We start from the raw sequence: 27,132 nt of genomic DNA, 5'->3' as shown, positions 1-27,132 counted from the left end.
TTTTACAGCCCATTTTTCTTTCCTTTTGATACCCGGCAAATGCTTTTTTATGTAACTGCATTTGATCGGGACCGAGCAATGCAAAGATTACTTGATACCAACCCAGAAATCAACCAGTCTGATTCTCAAGATAGCAGAGTTGCACCTAGATTGGATAGAAAAAAAGTAAGTTTCTCCCCAAAATCTTTAAATAATCTGAGCTTTTCAAAATAATGGGAAAACTAGAAATGTAGTGTATCTAAATATGCATGTTGGTCTTGGAGGCCTTGGTCATAGTCAGCTAGCCCTATTTTCCTTTCAGGCTCTTGGAACTGGGCTGTGATTCTTCCTTATCCTTCATGAAGAGTTTCTCTCCTCCCCACTCCCCAGTTTCTGAAATAATTTCTACAATTCTCTTTTCTCTTTTAGTTGCCGTAACTCTTAGACCAAGAAAGAATCTTGTCTTCTCTCACTGAAACTTTTTTCATTGTAAATTAGGAGTTCAAACTATCTCCTGCCTTTAAAAATTGATCCCTTATGTAATAGTTGGAATTAATCAGATCCATTTCATTCCCTTAACAAATCACTCCAATTAGTAAAGCCTGAAACAAAATCCTTAATATATTTTGAGTCTCTTATACCAGTTAGCCCCAGTGTTGCTAACTTAATCTGTGTTTCTAATCTTGGCTCCACATTTGTGGCTCTGAACCACGGGGCCCTGAGCCATTTCCAGTGGAGACCGATTCTACATTTCTCACCAGCACTGTTTTTACTTAGGTCTTTTCTGTTCATTTACGTGTTTTTTTCCGCTAGGGATTTAAGTTTCCTTTCCTAAAGCCTTTATCTCCAAAAGTTTCATAAGAGACATTAGTAATAAAATAAAGGAGTTAGATGGATGGCAGGGAGTGAAGTGTATACTGAAAAGCAAAACCACATAAAGCAAACATTGTAGTTAAAAAAATCTTCTTGGGCCCGGCGTGGTGGCTCATGCCTGTAATCCCAGCACTTTGGGAGGCCAAGGCAGGTGGATCATGAGGTCAGGCGCTTGAGACCATCCCGGCCAACATGGTGAAACCCCATCTCTACTAAAATACCAAAAAAAAAAAAAAAAAAAAAAAAAAAAAAAAAATTAGCTGGGCGTGGTGGCGCATGCCTGTAATCCCAGCTACTCAGGAGGCTGAGGCAAGAGAATCACTTAAACCAGGGAGTTAGAGGTTGCAGTGAGCTGAGATTGTGCCACTGCATTCCAGCCTGGCAACAGAGCGAGACTCCGTCTAAAAAAAAAAAAAAAGTCATCCTATTCGTATCTTTATTAGGATTCCATAAGCACTGATATTGGCATAAATTAGAAATCTAGCAGGACCTTTTAAAATCTCATTCGCAGGTGTTTGTAGTAGTGCTTGTAGGATCTTGGCAGATCAGAGCCAATAGGTTTCCAGCTCACCTGTTTGACCTGTCACCTCCATATCTATTTCTCTGTCTAAATATAAATGTACCCAGGGAGATTTCATGAAACTGCAGCCCTGAGAATTGCATTGATATTTGGCAAAGATGATTTTTTTCTTCCCCAACTTGAATTTTCTGAACTTGCCATGGCCACAAGATAAATTAGTAATTACTCTTGCATCTGATTTCCTTAATGTATGCCAGGGTGCTATTGATGTTTGTAGCAATACAGCTACCTCTTAACCTTTTCTGAGTTATCTGTTTAAGGAAATAAGTGTTAACAGTTGAGTTGATTTTGTTCTTTTGCATTTCAAGAAATGCCACCTGTTTATTAAAGTGTAATATTGGTAGAGCATAGTTTCCTGACAGTTGTACTTTCTTTGTAGCGTACTGTGAACCGAGAGGAGCTGCTGAAACAGGCGGAGTCTGTGATGCAGGACCTCGGCAGCTCACGGGCCATGTTAGAAATCCAGTATGAAAATGAGGTGAGCATGGAGTCCGGTGATGGTTATTTAGCTTGACTTGTGCTCTTGATTAAATGTTATTTGAGTTTCTTGGTATTATGAAATTCTGAAAGACAATTGGGAGACTTTGCTCTCTTTTCTCTTGAATGATTTGTTCTAAGTTCTCCATTTTTCAAAGGTTCAACTAAATAATGAAAGGCAGTTTTTTCCTGACGTAAGAACACATTTGTGTTGTTAGTCTTTAAGCTGATAAATTGAAGGATATTTTAAACAGCTGATAACTTTCAAAATGTTTGAATTACCTTTTTAAAAAAATCAGGTTTACTGAGATATCTTATAATAACTGCATACTTCAAAAATGTAGTTTTAAGGGTTGACAGATGCAGTTTGTTATCACTTTCACATCAAGATAAAGAGTACTCCGATCACCACAAAAAGTGCCCCCATTTCACTTTGCAAAATCAGTCATTCTATCCCCTACCCCATCCTCAGCCCTTGATAACCATTGATGTTTTCTGTCCCTGTAATTTTGTCCTTTTTACAATATCATAAATGGAATCATGCAGTATGTAGCCATTTGTCATTCTTCTTTCACTTAGCATAATGCTTTTGAGATTCATCCATGTTGCATGTGTCAATTTGTTTCCTATTATGGAGTAGTTCCATTATATGAACTATATATTGAGCATTCCATTATATGAGTGCACCAAAATATGTTTAACAATCACCAGTTGATTCACATTTGGGTTGTTTCCAATTTTTGACTATTTTGAGGAACATTGCTATGAACATTTGTATTCATTTCCTTGTGGAGACACATGTTTTTACTTCTCTTGGGTAAATGCCTCAGAACTAAATTGCTAAGTCATTTGGTAAGATAGAGATATGTTTTTATTTTATAAGAGATACAAAACTTTTCCAAAGTGGCCGTCACATTTTACATTCCCACCAGTAATGTATATATCAAGTTCCAATTGCTTCTCATACTCACAACACTTGGTATTGTTTTAGTTATTCTAGTGGATGTATAGTGGCATATTATGGTGGTTTTAATTTTTATTTCCCTCATGATTGATATTGTGACCTTTTCATTGCTTATTGATCATTCATGTACTTTCTTTGGAGAAGTATTCAAGAATTTTGGCCATTATTTTCTTCCAGTTGGTGGCTTATCTTTTCTTTTATTTATAAAATGTCTTTAGAAGAGCAGAAATTTTCAGTTTTGATGAAATCCAGTTTATCTTTTTTTTTTTTCTTGTTTGTGCTTTTTGCATCCTAAGAAATCTTTCTCTAAACTATGGTCTCAGATTTTTCTTATATGTGTTTTTCTAGAAGTTTTATTGTTTTGGCTTTTCATCTGTGATTCATTTTAAGTTAATTTATATATGTATATTAATTACAATTTGAAGTTCTTTAAGACATAGGCTATTCAGATTTTTTTTGCACTATTTGCTGAAAAGACCATTCTTTTTCCTATTTAATTACCTTGACCCCTTTGTGGGAAACCGGTTGATTGTGATGTCTGGATCTCTTTCTAGATTTTCTGTTCTGTTCTTATTATTCTATACTGTGTTGATCACCGTACCTTTATAGTAAGTCATAATCAGGTAGTATAAGTCCTTTTTTTTTCTTTTCTCTTTTTTTTTTTGAGACGGAGTTTTGCTCTTGTTGCCCAGGCTGGAATGCATGGCACGATCTCGGCTCACTGCAACCTCTGCCTCCTGGGTTCAAGTGATTCTCCTGCCTCAGCCTCCCAAGTAGCTGGGATTAGAGGCATGTGCCACCATGTCCGGCTAATTTTGTATTTTTAGTAGAGACAGGGTTTCTGCATGTTGGTCAGGCTGGTCTCGAACTCCCAACCTCAGGTGATCCACCCACCTCGGCCCCCTAAAGTGCTGGGATTACAGGCATGAGCCACCGTGCCTGGCCTTCTTTTTTTTTTCTTTCTTTTTTTAAAAGATGGTTTGGTTATTTTCAACTTTTATTTCATGTGAGTTTTAGAATCAGCCTGCCAGTGTCTACAAAAAGTTTGACAGGATTTTGATTCAGATTTCTTTCAATTCAGATCAGTTTGGAGAGAATTGACATGTTTACAGCATTGTGTCTTCTGATCCATGAACGTCGTGTTCACTTACCTGAATCTTTAGTTTTTCGTTATTTACATCTAGAGGTCTTTCTTGCACATATTTTGTTTCCCTCCAGATATTTTATGGTTTTTTGATGAAGCTGAAAATGATACTGTTCTTTTGTTTTCAGTTGTTTGTTGGTTTCTAGAAATACAGTTCATTTTTGTATCATAACCTTGTTTTCTGTGACCTTCATAAACTTAAAACTTTTTAATAAATCACTTAGGATTATTGTAGACCCATGGCTTGGGAAAACTTCTGTGAAGGACCAGATAGTAAATATTTCAGGTTTTGTGGGTCACATGGTCTCCATCACAACTACTCACTTCTACCTTTGTAGCGTGAAAGTGGCAATAGACACTGAATGAGCATGGCTGTGTTCCAGTGAACCTTTATAGTCACAGAAATGTAAAGTTCATGTGATTTTCACATGTTGTAAAATACTATTCAAATTACTTCTAATCGCTTAAAATTAATACAAATTATTCCTAGCTTGCAGAAAGTACAAAAACAGACCCTGGGGCTGGAGCTGTAGTTTGGCCCACCAGTTGTATAGCTTGCTGCCTTGTGTCATAGACATTTATATCATCTGTGAATAAAATAAAACTTCTAGTCTTTGTCTTTTCTTCCTTTTCATATACTTTTAAACAGGCCCGTATACCAAAAGATTCAAGTAATGATTTTCTGTGTATTTTATGTATATTTAAGTCTCTTGGGATACTTCCCCCTTCTTCTTTCACCTGATTTTTTTTTTTTTTCAAGACAAAACTTAGAGTTTTGGGGCTTCCCTGAACCTCTTATGGAGGTTCTGCCCCTCAGCTTTCTTATCCGTAAAATGTAGGTAATAATAGTATAACCTCAAAGTTGTGACTGAGTTCATGTACATGAACTGGCTCATGGTAAGTATCATAGATTTAGCAGTTTAGTGTGTGATACTAACTGTGCCTATTTAAGTAATTTTAATCATGACTTTGATTTTTCATTCATTTTATTAAGCATTTTCTCCTTCTTCATGACTTTTAAAAAGCTAAGAGCATTCATTCACCAAAGGTAAAATTATAAGTTGTTGTGTACTGGAAAGTATACTACATGCTAGGGTTCCAGGTTATGGCAGAGTCTCTTCACTCAAAAGATTACAGTGTAGTTAGGGAGACACAGGACAAAGGTACCAAAGAGTGTGGCAAGGTAGTGGTACAGGTGCCAACTGAATGACGCATTCAGACAAGGAGTGCTGTCCTCAAGATGTCTTGAGTTAGACCTTAGTGAAAGAGAACAGGAAGATTGAGAGACCATTTTCTAGTAGGAGATGGGGCCTGAGCAAAGGGTCAGGCTTGGTGGTGAGTGGCAGAAGTTAGTACTCCTGTAGAAGTGTTGGGAGAAGGGGGATAGAAAGGAGGAGGCCAGATGGAGTGGGGGCCCTGGACTGCTGGCATAAGAGATACGAATTTTTTGCATCTAGCTTGATCATGGCAGTTGCTCAGAGGATGCGATTCTTATATGTTGATGCATCCAAATTTGTTACTCATAAGACTGCAGGAACTTTGCTCTAACCATTTGGTATGTTTTTATTCTCTTTAAACGTACATTCTACTTTCTTCAGCATATTTTTCTCTTACCAGGAAATATCTTTCCTCTCTCATCTCTCATGGTTCTGTTAAAATTGTATCTTGCATGAAACCTAAACAAGCTCAAAATGGCTTCACACAGATTGTTCTAAGGAGCAGGATTGGATTGCTAATGTAAGGTCAAGATTTTATGCCCTTCCTTCATGGGTCTTACCTGTTGACCTCAGAAAAGATTCCAGGAGCTGCTTCACTGGGGAAGGGGGAAGTACCCCCACCCCTACCTCACAAGCACTGGCTTTGTGAGATGCATAGGGCTTCAGGTTATGATTCAAATTCAGCTGTACATGTCAGCTAGTGGCCTTTAGGAAGAATTTCTAACTAGTTCTAGAAGAATCCCAATGAAAATGTCAGGTCACAGTGTGGGCTCCTATTTGAATTGGGATGATTGGTAAGCCAGGGAAGGATTATACCAGTCTTTGGGCGCACAAACCCTCAGGATTGGGGTTACAAATGACCCAGTGACCCAGTATCCTTTTGGGAAGGTGAAAGATCAGGAGCAGGGAATGTGGAGCCTGGCCTGCCCACCTGCTGGCTATGTGGTTTTGGGCAAGTTAACATAAACTCAGCAGTGTCCTCTCAGCCCTTTACATAATTAGTGCACCTGCCTCCTCATGTTGTTAGAATGATAAAATGGGCTGAAATGTGTGAAGCACTGAGAACATTGTCACATAATAAGTGCCAGTATGTGTTAGTTTTGAGAGAAAAAGATTACATTTTAAGTCAAGTTGTCAAACTTTTGTTTTTCTGTTTCTAGGGTTTTATGCTTTCCTTTCCTTTAAAAAGAAAAATGAAGGTCAACCAAGTACCTACCCTTTTAGTGGTGTAGTTGGGTAGAATGATAATCTCTGAAGAGATCAGGTTACTCTGTGGGGATGCTGGCCACCGCTAGGTTGTATCAGCAAAGCAAACATGACCTGGGCCTTCCACCTTCTGCAGAGGCTCACAGAGGAAGTACTTTTAGTGATTTAATATTTTAAGAGTCCTTTTAGAAACAACAGCATTGGATGAAGGAAATAGACTAATTTGATCTGTGACTTCTGTTGAACCTGGGATAATGTTATGCCAAAAGGAGAATTAACTAGCACCATCTAGTGGATACCATGTGTTACTGCAGGTTTTTCTTTGCTTCTCTTTTGTTCCTCAGTCCTCTCGTGCCTGGGATTCAGTGCAGAACAGAATATACAAAGTACTCCCACCCCCATGATGGAGCTTATCTTTTAGTTTGGGGAGGCCAATACATACACACACATTCATGTACACATATATGTTAGGCCATGTGGAAGAAAAGTAAAACAGAATAAGAGGATGAAGCATTATGGGGTCACGTAGGGCAGTCTGAGGACATTTGAGTGGAGGCAAGTCATTGCAGTCTGGGGGAAGAGTATCTCTAGCACAAGAACAGAGAAGCAGTGTTCCTAGCCTGTTGGAGGATGAGTGTGGCTTGAGCATAGAGAGCAAGGGCAGAGTAGTAGGAGTCAAAGAGACTGAGCAGGGTGGGCAGAGGGGTCTTGTAGGCCGTGGTAAGAACTGGAGCTGTGCTTTGAATGAGATGGAAAACCTTTGGAAAGTAGCAAAGGAATGCCACGAACTTGCGTTTTGTAAGGACTTTTAAAAAGCTAAGAGTGAGAATGGGATATAAGATGTTGGGAATGATAGTGCAGAGACCATCTAGGAGGCTTTAACAGTAGACCAGATGACAGGGAATGGCAGCTGGGTAAAGTTGGTAATTAGTTTAGAATGCATTTTGAAGGCAGCGCTTATTGTATTTACTGATGGATTGGATTGTGCGGGTTTAGAGAATGGCCAAGGACGGCTCTAAGGATTTGGTTGGATTATTCATTTTGGGTTTAATGGTGATACCATTTACTGGTGTGGAATTCTAATAGGATTAGGGGTTAATCAGGCAAGCACCACTAGGCCCAAGCAGATCTCTGTTTTGAAAGAGTTAAACGTTTAGTGGACTACCTCTAAACTTTTAAGCTAGTGTGGGTAATTTTTAAGAGTAACTGTAATAATGCTAAAATAGTACCCTTTGTTTACAAGTAATCTATAAATGTTGCCTTCTTGACAGGGTTACAATTAGAGTTAGTGTATAACCTGTGATATGAACTTGTCACTACCTGCATATCTTTGTTTATGGTCTGATCTGGCGGGACCTTGACAGAACATGAAGGAATGAGCAAGCTATGAACACTGCTTCAGGCATGTCCACATCAGGTGTCTCATGGAGGAGTAGTTTCACTTTAAGCTACACAGTCGCCTTCAGAGCTTGTTTAATAATACCAGTGCCCAGGCTGTAAGCTGTACCTGTCAGATCAGAATCTTCAGGACATGGCACCCCTGTATGTGCATGTTGATAAAGCTCTGGGGATTCTAGTGCACCCTGGGAGTTGAGAAGCATTGGTATCCTGTATGAGGCCGTCAGTCCTTTCTGTGCTGGTGTGGAATCAGACCTTCCATTATTTGTATTTTATTCGACATATCTCTATTAAATGGCTACTGTGTGTCAGGTACTATCAGAGATACAGGGTGACCAAAACAGTTATCATCCTGTGAAATATGCAAGCATATACTGAAATTGTGGTAAAGTAATGTAGTAAGTATTTAAGTAGCTGAAAAATAAGCCCCAAGAAAAAAGGAACAGACTAACTGTTGGGAGCAGATGTTGGGGGGGCCCCTGCCCCTTGAGAGGATGACATTTGAGCTGGTTTGGGGTAACAGTTCACTAAAGAGAAAAAGGGGAAAGACATCCATATGCAGACAGTGCCATATTGTTCCTGAAGGAAAGATATGTAGCCACAGTGTCACTTCTGTGAGTACAACCTGAAATTGTTCAACTGACATGTTGGGGCCCTAGCGGGTAGGAAATAATAAAGAGTTGCCAGTTTTTGTTTCAGGTGACCAGGACTGAAAGAATAAATCCAGTCAGGACATTTTGGAAAATAATCTCTAATGCATCCTGGTAAACAGTTGCTGTTTGTGTCCACATTTCCAAGAGGTTGGCAGTAAAAAAGCACAATTCCTAAAATTTGAAATTGTTGTACTTGTGTTCTTCTGTAGGTTGGTACAGGTCTTGGGCCTACACTGGAGTTTTATGCGCTTGTATCTCAGGAACTACAGAGAGCTGACTTGGGTCTTTGGAGAGGTGAAGAAGTAACTCTTAGCAATCCAAAAGGTAATGCCTATCTGTAAGTTAGTTGGTTTGTGTTACTCAGATCAGGTAATGGACTCTGACAGTTTATTAAACATGTAATTTCTAATGGACAGCTGTGCTTACTTTCTTTTAGCTTCTGTTTTCTCATTTATCAAATAGGGAAGGCCTGTCCAGTTCTAGAGGACTTCATTCAGTGATCTGCACTCCAATTTTGAGAATACTCAAATTTCTTAAATGTTCTTAGTTAACCAGGTTTTGTTTTGTTTTTGGAAACATCAGCTAAAGTTTGGTGAATTGCTTGTTTTTCAGGGAGCCAAGAAGGGACCAAGTATATTCAAAACCTCCAGGGCCTGTTTGCGCTTCCCTTTGGTAGGACAGCAAAGCCAGCTCATATTGCAAAGGTTAAGATGAAGTTTCGCTTCTTAGGAAAATTAATGGCCAAGGCTATCATGGATTTCAGATTGGTAAGTTTAAGATGGTTTGCTTTTTGCAGTTTTGTTGTAGAATGTTCTGTGCAAGTACCTCAGTCCCCTGTAGTTTACTGCTATAGTTTAGAGCAATGCTTCTTAAACTTTAATACACATATGAATTACTTGGGGATTTTGTTAAAAATGCCAGTTCTGATTCAGTAGGGCAGGGGTAAGACTGTCTTACTGTCCGAGATTCTAAATTTTCCTGTCAGCTCCCAGGGCATGCCCAATTGCCAGGTTGTGGACCCCTCCTTGGATAGCAAGGGTTCAGATAATCAGGCAAGTTAAGGTGGTATTAATTATTTATTTTTTAAAGTGTGACATTACCTTTTTAATTCAGTAGGAAAGTTTGTGCATGTAACTAAACTTCATTAAATTTACATTAGAGTGCTGTTGTGAAAATAACCCAAGTGATCAGTATTCATAGAGGTTGGAATGTTTCTGGACATTTCTTCATTTCTTTTTCTCTTGAACTTCTGGCCTCAAGCACTCCTCTCACATTGGCCTCCCACAGCACTGGAATTACAGGCATGAGCCACCGTGCTCTTCTCACGTTTTCGGAGGCACTTTATCAGTATGTTTAAGACATTTTCACCTGTGGCCAAATTGACAAGTTTACAATTTCACTTTAACTGAAGAGTGGGCAGTTTATCAGTTATTTTAGAAGTTCCATTTAGTTTTCTATTTTAAATATAGTAAGTTTTTTCCCTTAACATTTTTTGCTTTGGGATATTCAGTAATACAGACTACAATGGAATTGCATTTAGAGCCCCAAATCAAGAGAATCAATTTTGTGTAGTGGGAGAAATAGTTCCCAACTATCGAATTTTCTTTCTTGGGGATTACTTGACCTATTAATATTTAAATGATCTCCTGAAGTGCCTTAGATAGAGGTAATGCTGGAAGCTCAGTGTGACATATTCCGTTTCAGGTGGACCTTCCCCTTGGCTTACCCTTTTATAAATGGATGCTACGGCAAGAAACTTCACTGACATCACACGATTTGTTTGACATCGACCCAGTTGTAGCCAGATCAGTTTATCACCTAGAAGACATTGTCAGACAGAAGAAAAGACTTGAACAAGATAAATCCCAGGTAGGCTTAGAAGAAGCAGTCGAATAAATCAAGTCTTTATTTTAGAAAAATGAGGCTTTTGTTAAATGGTTTGTATTTGACTCAGTTGTTATATTAATGTTTTATTTTAGAAGATATTAATTCTTTTATTATACTAACTAAGACATATGATTTCACAGTGGGTCACATGACCTGTACTCACAGCAGGCTATAAACATCTTGATTAGCAAATACAATTCTAAGTCAAACCATAAATAAGGACTCCTTTCAACTAAATTTTAGATGGAAGTATTATGTATCTGGGCAGATATTATATCATCTTTTAGCATTTGAATCAGTAAAACTAGTCTCAGAACAGATTTATTTTCAAGAAAGGTAGCTTAATTTAGGAAGAGTCTTATTTCTAGAGATCTCAGGAAGATATTTTTTAAAGGTCACTGTGAGTGCCAACAACTATTCCTTGGTAATACATTTTGAGGTTTCTCTGTGACATCTCATAACCTTGAACTTCATATCATTACTGTATAATGTTAATGTATATAATTAACAATAGATAAATTATTTAACTCAATCTGAGATTAATAATGGTTCTGTATCTGGTATTAGAAGAAAACAAGATTCTATTTTTTTGTGGCACAGACCCAAAAAGCTTGTTTGGGCTGGTAACATGGACCAGTATTAAATCAACTCTCATTTTATAAATTAAGTAAGAACAGCAAGTTAAGATTCTGTAGTGAGGGAGAGCGTCACCTCTCCTGATGAGTTGGAGAGGATCTTATGGTAGAGGGATAGGATTTTGGAGTGTCTTTTTATTAGAAGATTTGTAAGGAGATTCACTTTATCTCCCATATTAATTTGTAATTATTTGGTGCTGTTTGAAAAAGTCTGTTAAGAGAAATTGGTATTCAAAGAGGCTAAGTCCACCTTTTCTGTACAGAATTTGTCATTTTAGAATTTTTAGAACCATTTTGATTTTCTCTTCACAACTTGGTAAGTTTTAAACTATTGCAGTGTTGTTTAGGATGATCTCTTAGGTAAATAATGGCAAAACAAAAAGGAGGAACAAAAAAGCAAGTAAAACAGGAGGCTCTGTTTTAGATACCATATATATGTTAATTTATTTAATCCCAACAACTACCATGTGAGGTTGGGGTATTGTTGTTATCTCTATTTTACTGGTGAGCAAACCAGGGCAGACAGATTGAGCAATCTGCCTAAGGTCACACACCTAGAGAACACAGAGTAGGAACTCAAACCCAGGCTGTCTGCACGCTTCCACACCATGCAAGCTCTATTATATATGCTTGTCTCAAATACAGTATGCCGCCACAGTTCTCTTGTCGGCAGTTTTCTTGTTTGTTTTTTGAGATTTGTTCTCCCCTTTATTGTTCCTGATGCTGTCAGTTTAAAAATATAAAATGAGTGGCACAGAATCCACACTCCAGAAATTGACTTATTATAATAACCAACTGTGAACAAGAGCATGAGAAATGGTGACATTCTGAAAAACCACATCCTGTTTCTGTAATAAAGTATATATACAGATGGGGCAAGTTGTCCTGGCTCAGATTCTACTTGGTAGCTTAAATTCTCTAAAGAAATATGGAAAATGTGCTAGAATTTACAATGTCCTAGAGATGTTTAAAGGGAATTTACATTAGTTTCTCGACTTAATATGTAAAATCTAGAGAAACTAATGTAAATTCCTTTTAAACATCTCTAGGACATTGTAAATTCTGGATTCCTATCTAATAACACTTTGTAATGCACATCTTTAGAAATAAGATATTTCCTTGGTAGCTATGAGAGAAGACTTTCCAGTCGTGTAATAGTAATCACCTTGATCTGTGACAGGGAGTACAAGGATAGTTTTGAGAGCTTACCAGTGGGGGGAACATGAAAACACAGAACTTTTTTTTTTTTTTTTTTTTTTAATCTTTCTGCTGAAGAATACTTCAAATGTAAAATAAAATGCCTGCCTTTAGAGGTCTTCAAATGACACCTAAAATGGAGAGAGGCTTAAAAGTGGGTTTTTGCAGAGAAGTAAAAATGGACATAATTCTGTGACCATTTACTTTCAATAATCTGCCACCTCCTTGGTATTCTGAATCATTTAGAATCCTAAACAGCATTTAGTTTGCTTTTTAAAAAATGACTAATTAATTAATCAGAATGTTTTAAACATTTCTAGTTTAAATGACTACTTTTCTGTACCTTAATTGTTACTCTGTAGGAATTTCGTACATGGAGGCATTTCCAGTTTGGAAAGCCATTTGTCTTCTTTGTCCTAACTTGATGTCTTCATTTTTAGATGGAATTTGCATTTTTGTATGTTGGTTTTTGATCCTTAAGTTTAAAAAAATTTACATAGGCCTTTCATAATCTTAGACATTTTTTAAAAAGTGAGTAATAAAGACTTTTTAACGTTTGTCTTATAAAGTATTGCTTGCCTTTTCTTAGGGATTTCTTGGAACTTTTTTTTTTTTTTTTTTTTTTTTTTTTTAAATCACAGTGTTGCTGCATAGATGCAAACTTGTTATGCATCAGAGGCCTCAAGTAGTTGAATGAAGCCTCTCCAGGCTTCGTTCTGTAGACTTGAGCTTTGCAGGGGTAGAAAGTTTATCACTATCACTAGATAGTACGTTTTTTATATTTACAGTTTCCCAACCGTATTATCAGTATTCGCTGTATACTTATACAGTATTGGATTCAAGATTAGCCTAGAATTTATGAAAAGTTTGTCTAGTTCTAGGATCCACATTCTTAAAATTAACAAATATGCAACCTGTTATGCACTTACTGTGAAATTTAATTTATGTGTGCTTAAATTGAGCAGCAGCATCTCATAATGAAGAAGCACTTCAGCTCTCTTTTCTTATACTTCCTTTATGATCTCAGTGACTTTCATATGTAGATTATGACCAGGAAAAAAATAAAGAAGCTAAGAGTTAAAGGAACCCATCAGCTTTATTAGGATATCTTTTTTTTTTTTTAAACAAAAAACCGTGAGTTAATTTTGCTTGACACCATTTCTCCCCCATTTGTGTTTTTTTAGACCAAAGAGAGTCTACAGTATGCATTAGAAACCTTGACTATGAATGGCTGCTCAGTTGAAGATCTAGGACTGGATTTCACTCTCCCAGGGTTTCCCAATATCGAACTGAAGAAAGGAGGGAAGGATATACCAGTCACTATCCACAATTTAGAGGAGTATCTAAGAGTATGTAACTGCGTCTTTGGGGGGTAGGCCAGTTGTGAAGATGGAGGACTTTGCCTGATTGTACCTTGCTTCTGGCTGCACACGCTATGGCTTGAGACCTTCCACATCCCCAGGACCACTGCATGAAGGCTGCTTTACAAGGCGCTAGCATCTCTTTGCTCTTGAGTGCACGTATCAGATATTTCCTGTCTTATATAACCTTGCATTATTTCTCCTCAGGCTTGAATGCTGTCTAATTACACCACATTTTCTTAGTTTAAAAAAAAAGTGAAGGCCGGGCGCAGTGGCTCACGCTTGTAATCCCAGCACTTTGGGAGGCCGAGGCGGGCGGATCACGAGGTCAGGAGATCGAGACCATGGTGAAACCCCGTCTCTACTAAAAATACAAAAAATTAGCCGGGCGTGGTGGCGGGCGCCTGTAGTCCCAGCTACTCGGAGAGGCTGAGGCAGGAGAATGGTGTGAACCCGGGAGGTGGAGCTTGCAGTGAGCCGAGATTGCGCCACTGCACTCCAGCCTGGGTGACAGAGCAAGATTCCGTCTCAAAAAAAAAAAAAAAAAAAAAAAAAAAAAAAGTGAAAAGAGACATTATTTGTGTTCTTACTAAATTGCATTTTTGCATTTCCATCATGGCAGCTAGCTTGACAGAATTTACTCCAGGCACCATGCAGTGCACACTTTTATGTTTGGTGACACCTTTCAAATTACTGACTTATGGGTGAGGTGCACAGGCTCACGCCTATAATCCTCCCAGCACTTTGCGAGGCAGAGGCAGGAGGATTACTTGAGGCCAGGCGTTCAAGACCAGCCTAGGCAACAAAGTGGGGGCCTCGTCTCTACAAAAAAATGCAAAAATTAGCTGGGTGTGGTGTCATGAGCCTGTAGTCCCAGCCACTTGGGAGGCTGGGGTGGGAGGGCACTTGAGCCCTGGAGTTCAAAATTACGGTGAGTCAAGGTTGTACCACTGCACTCCATCCTGGGCGACAGAGTGAGATCCTTTCTCTTAGAAATACATACATATGTGTGTGTGTGTGTGTGTGTGTGTATATATATATATACACGTATATATACGTATATGTGTGTGTATATATATATACACGTATATATACGTATATGTGTGTGTATATATATATATACACGTATATATACGTATATACGTGTATATATATATATATATATACGTGTATATATATATATACATACGTATATATATATTAGGCTGGGCGCAGTGGCTCATGCCTGTAATCCCAGCACTTTGGGCGGCCGTGGTGGGCAGATCACAAGGTCAGGAGTTCAAGACCAGCCTGGCCAACATAGTGAAACCCCATCTCTACTAAAAATACAAAAATTAGCCAGGTGTGGTGGCACACACCTGTAGTCTCAGTTACTGAGGAGGCTGAGGCAGAAGAACTGCTTGAACCAGGGAGGTGGAGGTTCCAGTGAGCCGACATCACGCCACTGCACTCCAGCTTGGGCAACAGAGTGAGACTTCGTTTCAAAAAAAAAAAAAAAAAGCATATATATATATATATATAAATTTGTGATGCTTGACTATATTTGCTAAATTCAGGAAAAGTAATTTTATATTGAACATAAATTGTATTTTAAATTACCACTATATAGATCCTTATTACCGATGTTTGAAAAATTTGTTTTGGTTTATTCCTGACATTGGGTGGAAAGGGCATTGGATTTAGGTCAGAATGGCCATTTACCCCTTGAACTGACCTTTCCACTAATTTGCTGTGTGACTTTAGATGGAGACTCTGAAAAACTTGATCACCAGTTTCTTCATCAGCTTTAAAAGAGAGAGAGAGAGTATATAGGTTAAATAATAACTGGCCAGGCATGGTGGCTCACGCTTGTAATCCCAACACTTTGGGAGGCCAAGGCGGGCGGATCATGAGATCAGGAGTTCAAGACCAGCCTGACAAACATCGTGAAACCCCGTCTCTACTAAAAATACAAAAATTAGCCAGGCATGGTGGTGCACGCCTGTAGTCCCAGCTGCTCAGGAGGCTGAGGCAGGAGAACTGCTTGAACCAGGGAGGTGGAGGTTCCAGTGAGTCAGGATTGTGCCACTGCACTCCAGCCTAGGCGACAGAGCGAGACTCTGTCTCAAAAATAATAATAACCAGAATCCCCTGTTACTTAACAGTTCTGTGATTCGTAAGTAATTCCTTTTAATATTCATTAGGACTGTCTTCTCATCCTGTTTCTTCTACTGACTTTGTGAAAGCTCTTCTTCCATCTTACTAGCAAATAATGAGTTAACATTTAGATTAAGGTTATCTCAAAATAATTTATACTAATGCTTATAATTTTCTATCAAGAAAATCCTGATGTTTTCATTTTTATCTGAAAATGTTGTTTCTCTACCCATTGGACTACCCAAAGTCAGTGATGACTAGATAATGTTGGACCAGTAAGAGTTGCTTTTTCTTACCCTTCAGTTGCATGTGACTTCATTTCCAGGCTTTGCCTACTTCTAATAGGAAGCACACACTGCAGACAGGTTGGATTCTAAGAACTTCACAGGATTTAGAACTAAACATTTTACATTAAAAATTAAAAACCCTTAATAGTGGCTAATTGTGATTCTTCAAACATTACCTTTAATTCTCAATAACATTTTATCCTCTTGGGAAATTCTCATTTGATTCCCATCTAGTGAGGTAATATAACTGTATGGCATGGGTTTTACATAAATAGATTTTTAAAACACACTAAGTGCACATGGCATTCTTTTTTTTTTTTACATTTTGTTATTGGTAAGGGCCCCACATTAGATGTCGACCTAACGTTTTACTCATGTAGTTTTCTAGCAGATTATTTTAAAGACTTAATAACTTGTTTGTTCTTTATAAAGTGATCCAAAAGGGTGTTTCACTGTACTTTGCCACATATTAAATAGTAAAGAGATTTGAAATCTTGTCACAGTTTTTTGAAAACTTTCTTTTTGCAGCTGGTTATATTCTGGGCACTAAATGAAGGCGTTTCTAGGCAATTTGATTCGTTCAGAGATGGATTTGAATCAGTCTTCCCACTCAGTCATCTTCAGTACTTCTACCCGGAGGAAGTGAGTAGCTTATGTCTAAAAGAAATGGTCATACCTATAATTTTAGTGGAGTGTTTCTGTGCTGCCTAGTCAAAGGCCGTATTGTTGCACAAAAACAAAAAAATGGGTGTTTGATAGCAGGGGATGGATGTTTGGGAAAGACAAGGAAATTTCCTGAGCAAGGAAGAATGTTAAATAGGTGTTCCCTCTTAGACTGGGGGAGCGGGTTCCACGCATGACAGTAAGCATAGCATCTTTGTCAGCTGAGACCCTCGATGCCATTCAGTGGAGAATGGGGACTTATGCTGTGTGTGGCATGTTCTGCATGTTTCTATACTGCTGTGGAAGCAAAGAGACATGGAGGGGGCTTGACTTTATTCCTTAACTAAACTTCGTTTCGATGAGATATTGTTTCACAATCCAAGTTAGTCCTTGAAGTTTTAAGAAAGTATTATAAATTATCTAATTGCCAAATACAGAGAATACTTCCGAGAATGGAAGAAATGGATTTATTTGCTTGGTTTTCTCTAGCCACCTGTATTAGTCTGTTTTCATGCTGCTGATAAAGACATACCCGAGATTGGGCAATTTACAAAAGAAAGAGGTTTATTAGACTTAGAGTTCCACGTGGCTGGGGAGGCCTCACAATCATAGTGGAAGGTGCAAGGCACATCTCACATGGCAGCAGACAAGACGAGAGCTTGTGCGGGGAAACTCCCCTTTTTAAAACCATCAGATCTCATGAGACATATTCACTATTATGAGAATAGCCTGGGAAAGACCTGCCTCCATGATTCAGTTACCTCCCACCAGGTCATTCCCACAGCAGGTGGGAATTGTGGGAGTTACAGTTCAAGATGAGATTTGGGATAGGGGCACAGCCAAACTATATTACCATCTTTATTTCAAGTGCCAAATCTCAAAAGAACTACTCACTGGTAGTGAGATATAGAAAGGGTCTAGAATGTGTCCAGTTTCCCTCAGTTTTGAAACCTTTTTATTTATTGTTTGAATACTAGTTTTAGAGTGTATGTTCACTACTGACTAAATCTGTAAATTTTTGAGTAACTTAACATCTTAATCTCAGTCATATTTGTGTCTACTTTGATTTACTACTTTTTTAAAGCATGTAGTGTGCCTGATACTTGTAGGCACTGCTTGTCACCTGGAATAGAATCATGGTCCTCACCACTTGCTGTATAACCTTATCCAAGTTACTGTATCTGATAGGACTGTTTCATCTGTAAAATTGGAATAACCCCTATCACAGAGTAATGGAAATTAAATAGGCTGGGCACAGTGACTTAGCCTATAATCCCAGCACTTTGGGAGATGGAGGTGGGAAGATCACTTGAGCCCAGAAATTTAAGATTAGGCTGGGCAACATAGTGAGATCTTGTCTAAAATTAAAAAAAATAATTAGCTGGGCGTGGTGGTATGCACCTGTAGCCTCAGCTACTTGGAAGGCTGAGGTTGGAGGATCACTTGAGCCCAGGAGATCATGACGGTAGTGAGCTGCGATGAGGCCACTACACCCCAGCCTGGGCAACAGAGCAAAGCTTTGTCTTTAAATATATAGGACCAGACAGTGGGCATTATATAACAGATACTAAATTTCATTGGCCTCAAATTGGATTTTCTCAAAGTATGCAGTCTTCTACAAATCAGCAGTTAACCAGAGAAAGGCATGGTTTTAATTTGAAACTGATGATAGATTTTCTAAGGACTTGAAAGCATTTATTGCTTTCTAATATTCATTCTATAATATCTAGGTTGGTCCCCATACAACCAACCATGTAGCGCAGACATGCCTCTCTACAAAGTGTAAAGATCTACCCATTTGCTGTGTCCTAGTTCAGCTTGCTTCTCCCACTTCTTTCTCCAGCTCAGTGTTCTCTCCCTTGGCATCTGTTACTGTATACCTTTGTGTTTCTGAAAGCCAGGATTTATAAAATCTCCCTGATTAGAAGCAGATTATCCATTTAAAGCACCTAAGGTAACGAGAAGAAAGGAAAACTGAAATCAAGGGTCATCAGGTGTTTTTGGTGTGAGAGGAAGGGTCTCTCAGGAACCAAGTCCCTGCAGATGGGCAGGGTACTTAATTAGTGTACAGCTAAAAAGGAAATGGAATCTCTAAATTTTTTTTTTTTTGGAAAGAGGTCCCAAGCAGGTTTTAGTACTGAGACTGATACTCTTGTATGGTACACGTAGACCTTTATTTTCACTCAGGTAAGCAAATGTTTCTTTAGTAATTCTTTTTACCCTTATTTAAACTCACAGCTGGATCAGCTCCTTTGTGGCAGTAAAGCAGACACTTGGGATGCAAAGACACTGATGGAATGCTGTAGGCCTGATCACGGTTATACTCATGACAGGTAAGTACTGGGGTCTGCCAGTTTTTCTGTTGATTCTGAAGAATGTGGAGAGGGGTATGTGTGTACGCACACATGCGCACATGTGTAAACAACAAAAGTTGGAGTGGTTCATTTTAAAATGTGTCTGCCTGTTAATGGATGCTTACTTCTGTTTTGGCCTTATTTCTCTCAAGATGGAAAATTAAGACCCAAGAATTTCTTTCTCAAGTATTTCTGTGAAAATACTAGGGGTTGGGGAAGACAGATTTAATCTTGTTCCCCATTATTACATATAGTAAAGCAGAAATATCTGTACAGTACCAGATGAAGTCTTACTTATTACAACTGTAATCATTCCATTTGAATTCTAGTCATAACAGAAACAAATTTGATTTGAGTACATTGTAATGGAAATATATGTGTAATTTAAAAGTGCTAATCTAATTTTTATGTCATGTGATGCGATGCAGTGTGATTAAAACTCTATTTTAACCTGATGAAATAATTTTGGTATATTTATTTCTGTTATAGTCGGGCTGTGAAGTTTTTGTTTGAGATTCTCAGTAGTTTTGATAATGAGCAGCAGAGGTTATTTCTCCAGTTTGTGACTGGTAGCCCAAGATTGCCTGTTGGAGGTGGGTACAATGTTGATGTTTAGCATTTATTCTACCTATGGGTGGGTTTGTGAGTGTGAAACTTCAGTACCATCAGCAGGAGATTCTTTATCTCACTTGCAGTGCCTCTTAGTTATTCCAATATCATTATAGTACATTGAGACCGCTAGCAGGGAAATCCATGGGGATTGTCTTAAACATATTGAAGTAGGATTACTAATGCACATGTAATACTGGTTCGGTAAAATTCCAGGCCATTTGTACATTCTAAACTCTTAGTTGACTTAGATGAGAATGGATTCTAAAATCTGGTTTTTCAGATTGAATCCTAATATAAGTTAAATTGGTGTTCTGTTGTTTTTGTTTTGTTTTTTGAGACAGGATCTCACTCTGTCGCCCAGGCTGAAGTGCAGTGGCATGATCTTGGCTCACTGCAACCTCTGCCTCCTGGGCTCAAGCGAGATCCTCCTGCTTCAGCCTCCTGTGTAGCCGGGACTACAGGCACAACACAGCACCATGTCTGGCTAATTTTTGTATTTTTGTAGAGATAGGGTTTCTCCATGTTGCCCAGGCTGGTCTGAAACTCTCAAGCGATTGGCTCACCTCGGCCTCCCAAAGTGCTGGGATTACAGGCGTGAACCACTGTGGGTATTCCATTTTAAAAATCAGAAGACATAAAGAACTGTTGCCTCCATGTTATACAGCGAGTTTTTAAATGATAAATAAAGCAGGTTCCTTGCACTTAATGTATATTGAATGTGCAATTGCCAAGCAAGAAAGAATATCTTGTGTGTAATATTGTACGGCAAAGCAGTGGAATGTTTTCTGATGGTTGATGTTTTTTAAAAACTTAAGTTCCTTGTCTTTCTTTTTCTTTTAATCAGGATTCCGGAGTTTGAATCCACCTTTGACAATTGTCCGAAAGACGTTTGAATCAACGGAAAACCCAGATGACTTCTTGCCCTCTGTAATGACTTGTGTGAACTATCTTAAGTTGCCGGACTATTCAAGCATTGAGATAATGCGTGAAAAACTGTTAATAGCAGCAAGAGAAGGGCAGCAGTCGTTCCATCTTTCCTGATCACAACAAGAAATGCAATGTCTGCCTGTTACAGCAAAAGAAACAAATCATGATTTCTTTTCTAATGTATCACCTGAGTCAAGGAAACATGTTACGCCTTCTTGTTGTAGGAAAAACGGCTTGCAGATTATAAAGAGACATTTGGTTGATATTCATTAATGGCCCCATGGACTTAAAGTGATCAGGCCCTAAAATGTTGTTGTGATGAGGTTTCTTTAGCAAGTTCTTGTTTAAATTATCATTTATTTGATGAGTGAAGTTTTTAACATGCTTTGCTGTGTGAAATTTAAAAAAGGGATGTTTTTCCAGGCTGGAACAATAAATGTCGCTGTGCAGTTTAATTCTGGGCTGTGTGTATCCATCTAGCTAAGTCTGCAGTTTTGTTTCCTCCAAAGACAACTCTTGTACATAAGTACAGAAATTTAAGCTCACATGTATTTGACAAATATAGTTTAGTAGACTAGCTCTATGTGCTTTTCACTTTCCTCTGATTTTCTCCCTGACTCATTATTATCTGTGCAGCTCACAGTTTTTTTTTGTATACAGCTCACGGTTCTCAAATTTTCGTTACCCATGGGCTTCTGTTGTCCCATGTTCTCCCCAGTTAAGATCTAATTTAAAATTCATTGGATTGAAATTTATTGAATATAATTCAGCTTTTGTAACTAGGTAGACTTTTCTTATAGTTTAGTTTTAATATAGTTTAGGGTATTACTGGCTTTTTCCCAGGTGACACACTAAGGACTGTTTACATGGCAATTCCAGCAGCAACAGCCTCTGGAATGAGACAAGGAAAGCTCGTTGTTTTTTATGAAGGTTAAGAAGTCTACAGCTTGGGCTGGCCGGTATTTATTATTCTGTGGCCAGAGCATTTTAAATTAATGTAAATTTTTTAAACAAAATAAGCAGTTTTCCTTCCCTGTTGGAGTAAAAAAATTTTTTTCCCTTTGTTCTTGTTCTACGTTTTTGTTCATAGTCTTCTTTATTCCATGCTCCTCTTCCCCTTCTCCCAGTGCTGACTTGGGACAAAACAGTTCAGCCTTTGTCTCGACGCAGATAAAAGCACCTGTAAGCAATGCTGTCCAGTCGTTTTATGTGCTGATTTCTCAAATCTGCAATAATCCATCAGGTTAATGTTTTTACCTGAAAATAAAGAAAGTTTGCTTCACCTTTTTGTTTATAGTTTTGTGCTGTATGCATAACTTTCAATTGTATAGATGTATTTCAATGCAAGGAAATCCACATATCTCCATGATTCGGGTCATGGCTGATTTTGCTATTCAAACAATTTATAATAGCAACTTGAAAAACCTAAAATGTGAAGAGAAAATGGGAGGAGATTCCTTCCTAAGGTCCAAAACCAAGCTTGTGGCATAAATTTGAAGGAATTTTCCATAATTCATCTCCTTGAAAATAAGAGATGAGCTAGTTTTTTTTTTTATTGAACTTTGAGAAATCAATTTTCTTTGACTGTTTTGTAAGTCTTATTTAATTGACACAAAAGCCCTTTTCCCTATCCCATCACCCAAAAGAAACTCAGTGGCTTGTTTGACATAGATTGCTGTGTCAATTTACACTGAAATGGCCTTATATGGAAATGTCCCCTCCTGAGAGTTCACTTGGGCAGTGACCCCGTTAAGTGGAAGGGAACTGTCAGAGGAGTTGGGGGCAGAGAAGTCTCTCCCTGTCTCTGCAGAGACTGACAAGTGAATGGCTTTTCCCTGAAATCCAAGAAGGGAATTGTGTTTCTGCAGTTTCACCGCTAACAGCACAGTTGCTGAGCAGCTTCATCAAGTGAAGTTAAAGACTGAAACAATTTCTTTTCAACTGTTCTGATATCTTCCTGCAAACTAAGCACAAAGATTTTTGTGTGAACATAGCATTTTGTTCCTGATTTTTAAAGGGTTCTGTTAAAATTTAGACATGTATAAACAAAATAATGTTTCATCTGTACTTGACATTTTATCCATGTTGCAGCCCTGGCAAATTTGGCCTCATTGATTCCAGCATCTAATAAGTATATATGATGATTTTGACTCAAACTCTAAAGTCTTGAGTGTTTCAAAGTCAGTCGTTATCTGTTTAAAAGCCTCAGCCTTTAGCTTATTCCTCCTTCAATACATGGGACCTTTGGTTAATTTGGGGCAGGAAAACTCTTAATCTCTCTTGGCAGAGGCCTTATTGCATCAGAGGGAAAAAGTATATACTTCATTTGCTATTACTCCAGTTATGCCTTAAATTTATTTGCTTGGTAATCCTATGAACAAGCACTAATTTCTTAGTATACTTTAAATACTTAGTTGGGTAGCAACTGAGATTTTGTTGTCCTTTAGTTCTTGCTGAGATGGAGTCAGTCAAATGTTAGTCATAGCTAACACCGAGTTTGTGTTGTCATTTAGACAGTTACTGATTTGATCTGCTTTATATATGAGAACATATTTTTAACTATTCCAAGAAGGAAGAGGTAGCTAAATGTAATTCCCTCTTCCTATCCCCCCAGAAAACTGAACTGTAAGTTCTAGGTAGACTAATTGGGAGCAGACATGGAGTTTAGATGCCTTAGCCAAACCCAGCAGAAACCTTTCACACAGCCACTCATCGTAAGAAACGCAGATTTTTCTCTTCTCATGCTTGTGTCTGGTTCCCTGCATTTGTAGTGACAGAACTTTGTTTCACTAGCAGGATACAAAGAAAGTAACTATGCTTGGAGTCCCTCTTTACTGGGTTTGAGTTAGGTACATAACATGGAAAGGAGTGGTGCCTTCAGATGAATGTGACCACTCCCTATTGTGGAGTGACTTCCCTAGGGCATCCTATACATCCTACCACAGAAGGCCAAGGGACAGAGCACCAACTTCAGTATCCAAGAAATTAGATCCAAAACTCTTGATTTTCCACACCGAGTGTCGCGAGTAAGTTGTAAGTTTGCCGTCTTCCTTCTGGCTTAGCAGGTGCTGCAGCTGTACTCTTGACTCCTGTCTGTGAGCGTGAGCTCAGGAAATGGGAGTGGAGTCTATTCCAAAAAAAAATGTGATGAAATTTTTCATAAAAGTGCATTCATATGCCAAATCCTTTTTGGAGGATTCTGGATGCTATTGTTCATTACTAGCAAAATGATCAAGCCTTCATTTATTTTAGGCTTTGTTTTTTGATCCATTTTGTTTTCCCTGCTGTAATGAGAACATTGTTTGGAAATGTCATATTCTGTATTTATGATTCTCTGAGAAATGCTTTTGTATGAGTCTTAGGTTTGACATTGCAGTAGTTGACATACACGGTAAAGGATAACCTAGTGACAGATCACTGAAGATGCTTCCTTTGTTACCTCAAAAAAAAATCCAGACAAAATAGCATTTATAAATATAGAAAACAGGATTGGCTGTTTTCCAAGAACTTCAAGTTAACAATTCTTATGCAAGGAAAAGTTCTTAACGCTAAAGACTTGTTCTGCATAAAGGAGACATTCTTTAATAATGGAAGAGGTGGTTTTATTTTTACTACAAGCCGACTCATATTTCCAAACCTATAACCAATTGCTGTGTAAAGCATTTTTTTCCTTTTATCTGAAACAGTGATTTATATGAACTGTTGGAATAATGGAACCTCAAACTACAGATGTGTATGTAAAATTGCATAAATGCACTGACTTCCTTCTCCCTGACTATATTTTTAATAAACAGCATTATCCTACATGGTCAGTTTTATTAAATTATACACAACTAGAGGGTTCTTCTAAGAAGTGGTATGTGCTTGCGTGGGTGACTTTTGGAAAGCTTCCTATTTTGGTAAGTAATGCAGTGAGTGAACTTCGCTTTTTTTGGAGGCAGATAGTGGAGAACACTGTTTAGAAAACAAATACATTAAAAAAGGTGGCCCTGCTACCTGCTTGTTGGTGGAGCATTTGTGTAAGATATCCCTGTGCGCTGGCAAAATAGTGCCATTGGCATTGAAAGTGTGCACAGACAATAGAGCCTACTGGTTGGAACACTATGAAGTCATCGTGCTTGACTTTCAAGACTGACTCTTCTGCCCTTAGCAAATGTCCAATCTATTTCACTGAAACAGAAAAAGCAAAGTAGAATTGATTTACAAAAGTGAAAGATGGATTTTTGTTAGAAGAGTGATGACTGAATTTAGTTTTATTTTTAAAGGTCTGTGTACAGTTACACAACTCACATACGTATGTGCACATATACACGCACACATATATTGTCTTGATACAACTGTCTGAGGGAAAAACAACATTTCCTTTGATGAATCTCTTGGTCTGTAAAATTTCTAAATCAGAGATGAAAGGCACTACTAAATACAAGCTCACCACAAGACAGGCATCGAAGTTTATAACCAATCTGATGTTGTCTAGATAACCAATTCTGTGTTTGGAGCTGGGTAGCGTTGCATTTCTGGTTGATGTGATTGTATGAATTAGTGTTGGCATGTTAATGGGTGTATGGAAGAAGTTTTCCATCTTAATGGCAGTTGTTGGGGCACTGCTGGTAGAACGCACAATGTCTCTTCAAACTCTTGAGGCCAGTGCATACAAAAGCAGGAGGCATTTTGGGAGGGGAGAGATTCAGCCATTGCAGAACGATTCTAACTCATGCTTACTGAAGCCTGTGTCGTTCCTTCCTCTTTTTTTGAGCCAGGTTGGTAACCTCAAGATTAGCTGGTCTCCTATGTTGCTTCTCCTCTCACTTCATGTGAGAAGGGCAGGAAGAAGGGTCGTGCTGATGCCTGGAGTAACGCTGTCCTTCCTATGCAAGAAATTGCAAGGAAGCAGGTCCCAGAACTGCCCCATAGCCAGCTCAAATGCCCCATTGTGGCTTTGAGGCCCAGGCACACATGCTGGATTCTTGCACTCCCATTGGGAATTGAGGTTTCAGGAATCGATTTTGGTATCTTCTATGTGGCTATGATACATCAAAATGTTAATTAGGGCCACTATTAACAATTTATTATCAAGAAGATTGTACTAAGGAATATTAGGGCAGAAAACACAAGTCCAGATTGCAAGGGGTCTAAACACTGGTTAATGTTAACGTGGGCAATTGTAGAGTTACACGGGGCAGCTGCTGTTAGTTGAAATGATCATCTGTAAAGTTAACAGTAATGTAAAGAAAACCCAATGGGCTCAGCTTGCAGTTTCTTGATGGAATTTGGACATTTGTTAAAACTCATTCATCCCAGTCAGTCCTATTCCCAAAGTGTGTTCCAAAACTTAGAACATGCAGCCCTTGGTATCCAGGCAGAGTCCCTGGCATCATGATAACTCACACAGACCTGTGTAAAGGGCTTTGTGAAAATAAACTTGGTGGAGCAGAAAGAACCCCAGCCAGAGTCAGAAGGCCTGATGTAGTCCTGGCTCCAGTCTTCCCAGCCAAGGGAAGCTAACCCCACTGGACCTCACTCTCTGTGTTTTTGTGAAGCCAGTTCAGTGATCTCTAGCTTTATGTTTTAATGGTAATATTCTTAAAATCTTGTATGATTCTTTAAAATGTCTCCCAGGATTTCTTAACAAGGCATAGGCATTTTGGTTGATGCAGTTCTTCCTGGTAGAGGGATACAGCAAAGCCCTTTGCTTCTAAATGTCAATAGCACCTTCCAGTCATTATGACAACTCAAAATGCCCCCTAATACTTCCAGATAGTTCAGATATCAATGTGTTATCTACTGAATGAAAACAGTAATTGTGTGTTGCAGCTTTTGGAAAGCATTTAGATTTTATATTCAGCCAATAATTATAGTTAGTAACAAATCAAACCTTTGCAGAATTTATAAGTAGGCACAAGAGAGGGATAAGAAGAGGAATGTAAAAGTGACGATTTTTAGTCAGAAAAAGCCACAATCCTGTCCTCCCCTACTCCTCACACACACAACATCCCTCTCCCCCAGCTTCCTCGATTAGGAGGACATTGTCTTACCACTCTAGCCTCCTACATAAATGAGAACTGCTTGTTTAAAATGTAACTAATTTTAAAAGGACTTTAAATTCAGAAAATGTGATTGTAGTTGCCCCTGTGATCAATAAAAACAGGCTTAATAACTAAATTCATTGAGAAAAGCTTAATAGTTCTAATGAGAATGTTAAGTATTCAAGCCAGATTTTTCAACTTTCTAGAACTAAATAAAAAAAAGTTGGTCTTTAATTATTATAGGCTAATAGACTAGACAAAGTAAGTTTTCCTTCCTCCAAGGACAATTTAGTGTTGTAATAGATTTATTTGCTTCCATTGTCCTGATACCATTCTGGATGGATGGCGAGAATATGAAATCCATTTCCTCCCAAAGCATTCAATGGTGTTTTGGTGTTTAGAAAGAAAAAGCTGCAAGTTTTGTGGTCTTCCTCTCCAACATACCATCTTCCCTCCCCACTTAACACCCATGGGAGTGGGCAGTAGTGGTGTCTCAGTCCAATTTCTGGCATTATGACAGAATACCAAAGATGGGGTAATTTATAAAGAAAGATTT

The 27,132-nt window shown here is 38.4% G+C and overlaps 1 protein-coding gene across 50 annotated transcripts in view; it reads left to right on the top strand.

Annotated features, from left to right (window-relative positions):
- The window catches only part of TRIP12 (thyroid hormone receptor interactor 12), a 150,587-nt gene extending 129,582 nt beyond the window's left edge, over window positions 1-21,005 (top strand). For all 50 annotated transcript variants that reach the window (XM_055290874.2, XM_063645166.1, XM_063645153.1 and 47 more), the window contains 10 exons: window positions 9-165; window positions 1,812-1,910; window positions 8,701-8,815; window positions 9,104-9,258; window positions 10,196-10,360; window positions 13,395-13,559; window positions 16,523-16,636; window positions 18,896-18,990; window positions 19,501-19,604; window positions 20,468-21,005. In XM_055290874.2, the coding sequence (XP_055146849.1) occupies window positions 9-165; window positions 1,812-1,910; window positions 8,701-8,815; window positions 9,104-9,258; window positions 10,196-10,360; window positions 13,395-13,559; window positions 16,523-16,636; window positions 18,896-18,990; window positions 19,501-19,604; window positions 20,468-20,664 (1,366 nt within the window). In that variant the 3' untranslated portion in view covers window positions 20,665-21,005. The remainder of the gene's footprint in view (window positions 1-8; window positions 166-1,811; window positions 1,911-8,700; window positions 8,816-9,103; window positions 9,259-10,195; window positions 10,361-13,394; window positions 13,560-16,522; window positions 16,637-18,895; window positions 18,991-19,500; window positions 19,605-20,467) is intronic.
- The last annotated feature ends 6,127 nt before the right edge of the window (window positions 21,006-27,132 follow it).

Source organism: Symphalangus syndactylus, chromosome 8 (genome assembly GCF_028878055.3).
Source record: "Symphalangus syndactylus isolate Jambi chromosome 8, NHGRI_mSymSyn1-v2.1_pri, whole genome shotgun sequence".
In the NCBI taxonomy this organism is placed as follows: domain Eukaryota; kingdom Metazoa; phylum Chordata; class Mammalia; order Primates; family Hylobatidae; genus Symphalangus; species Symphalangus syndactylus.
Note: the sequence above shows the minus strand (reverse complement) of the source record. Positions and strands in the feature narration are given on the sequence as shown.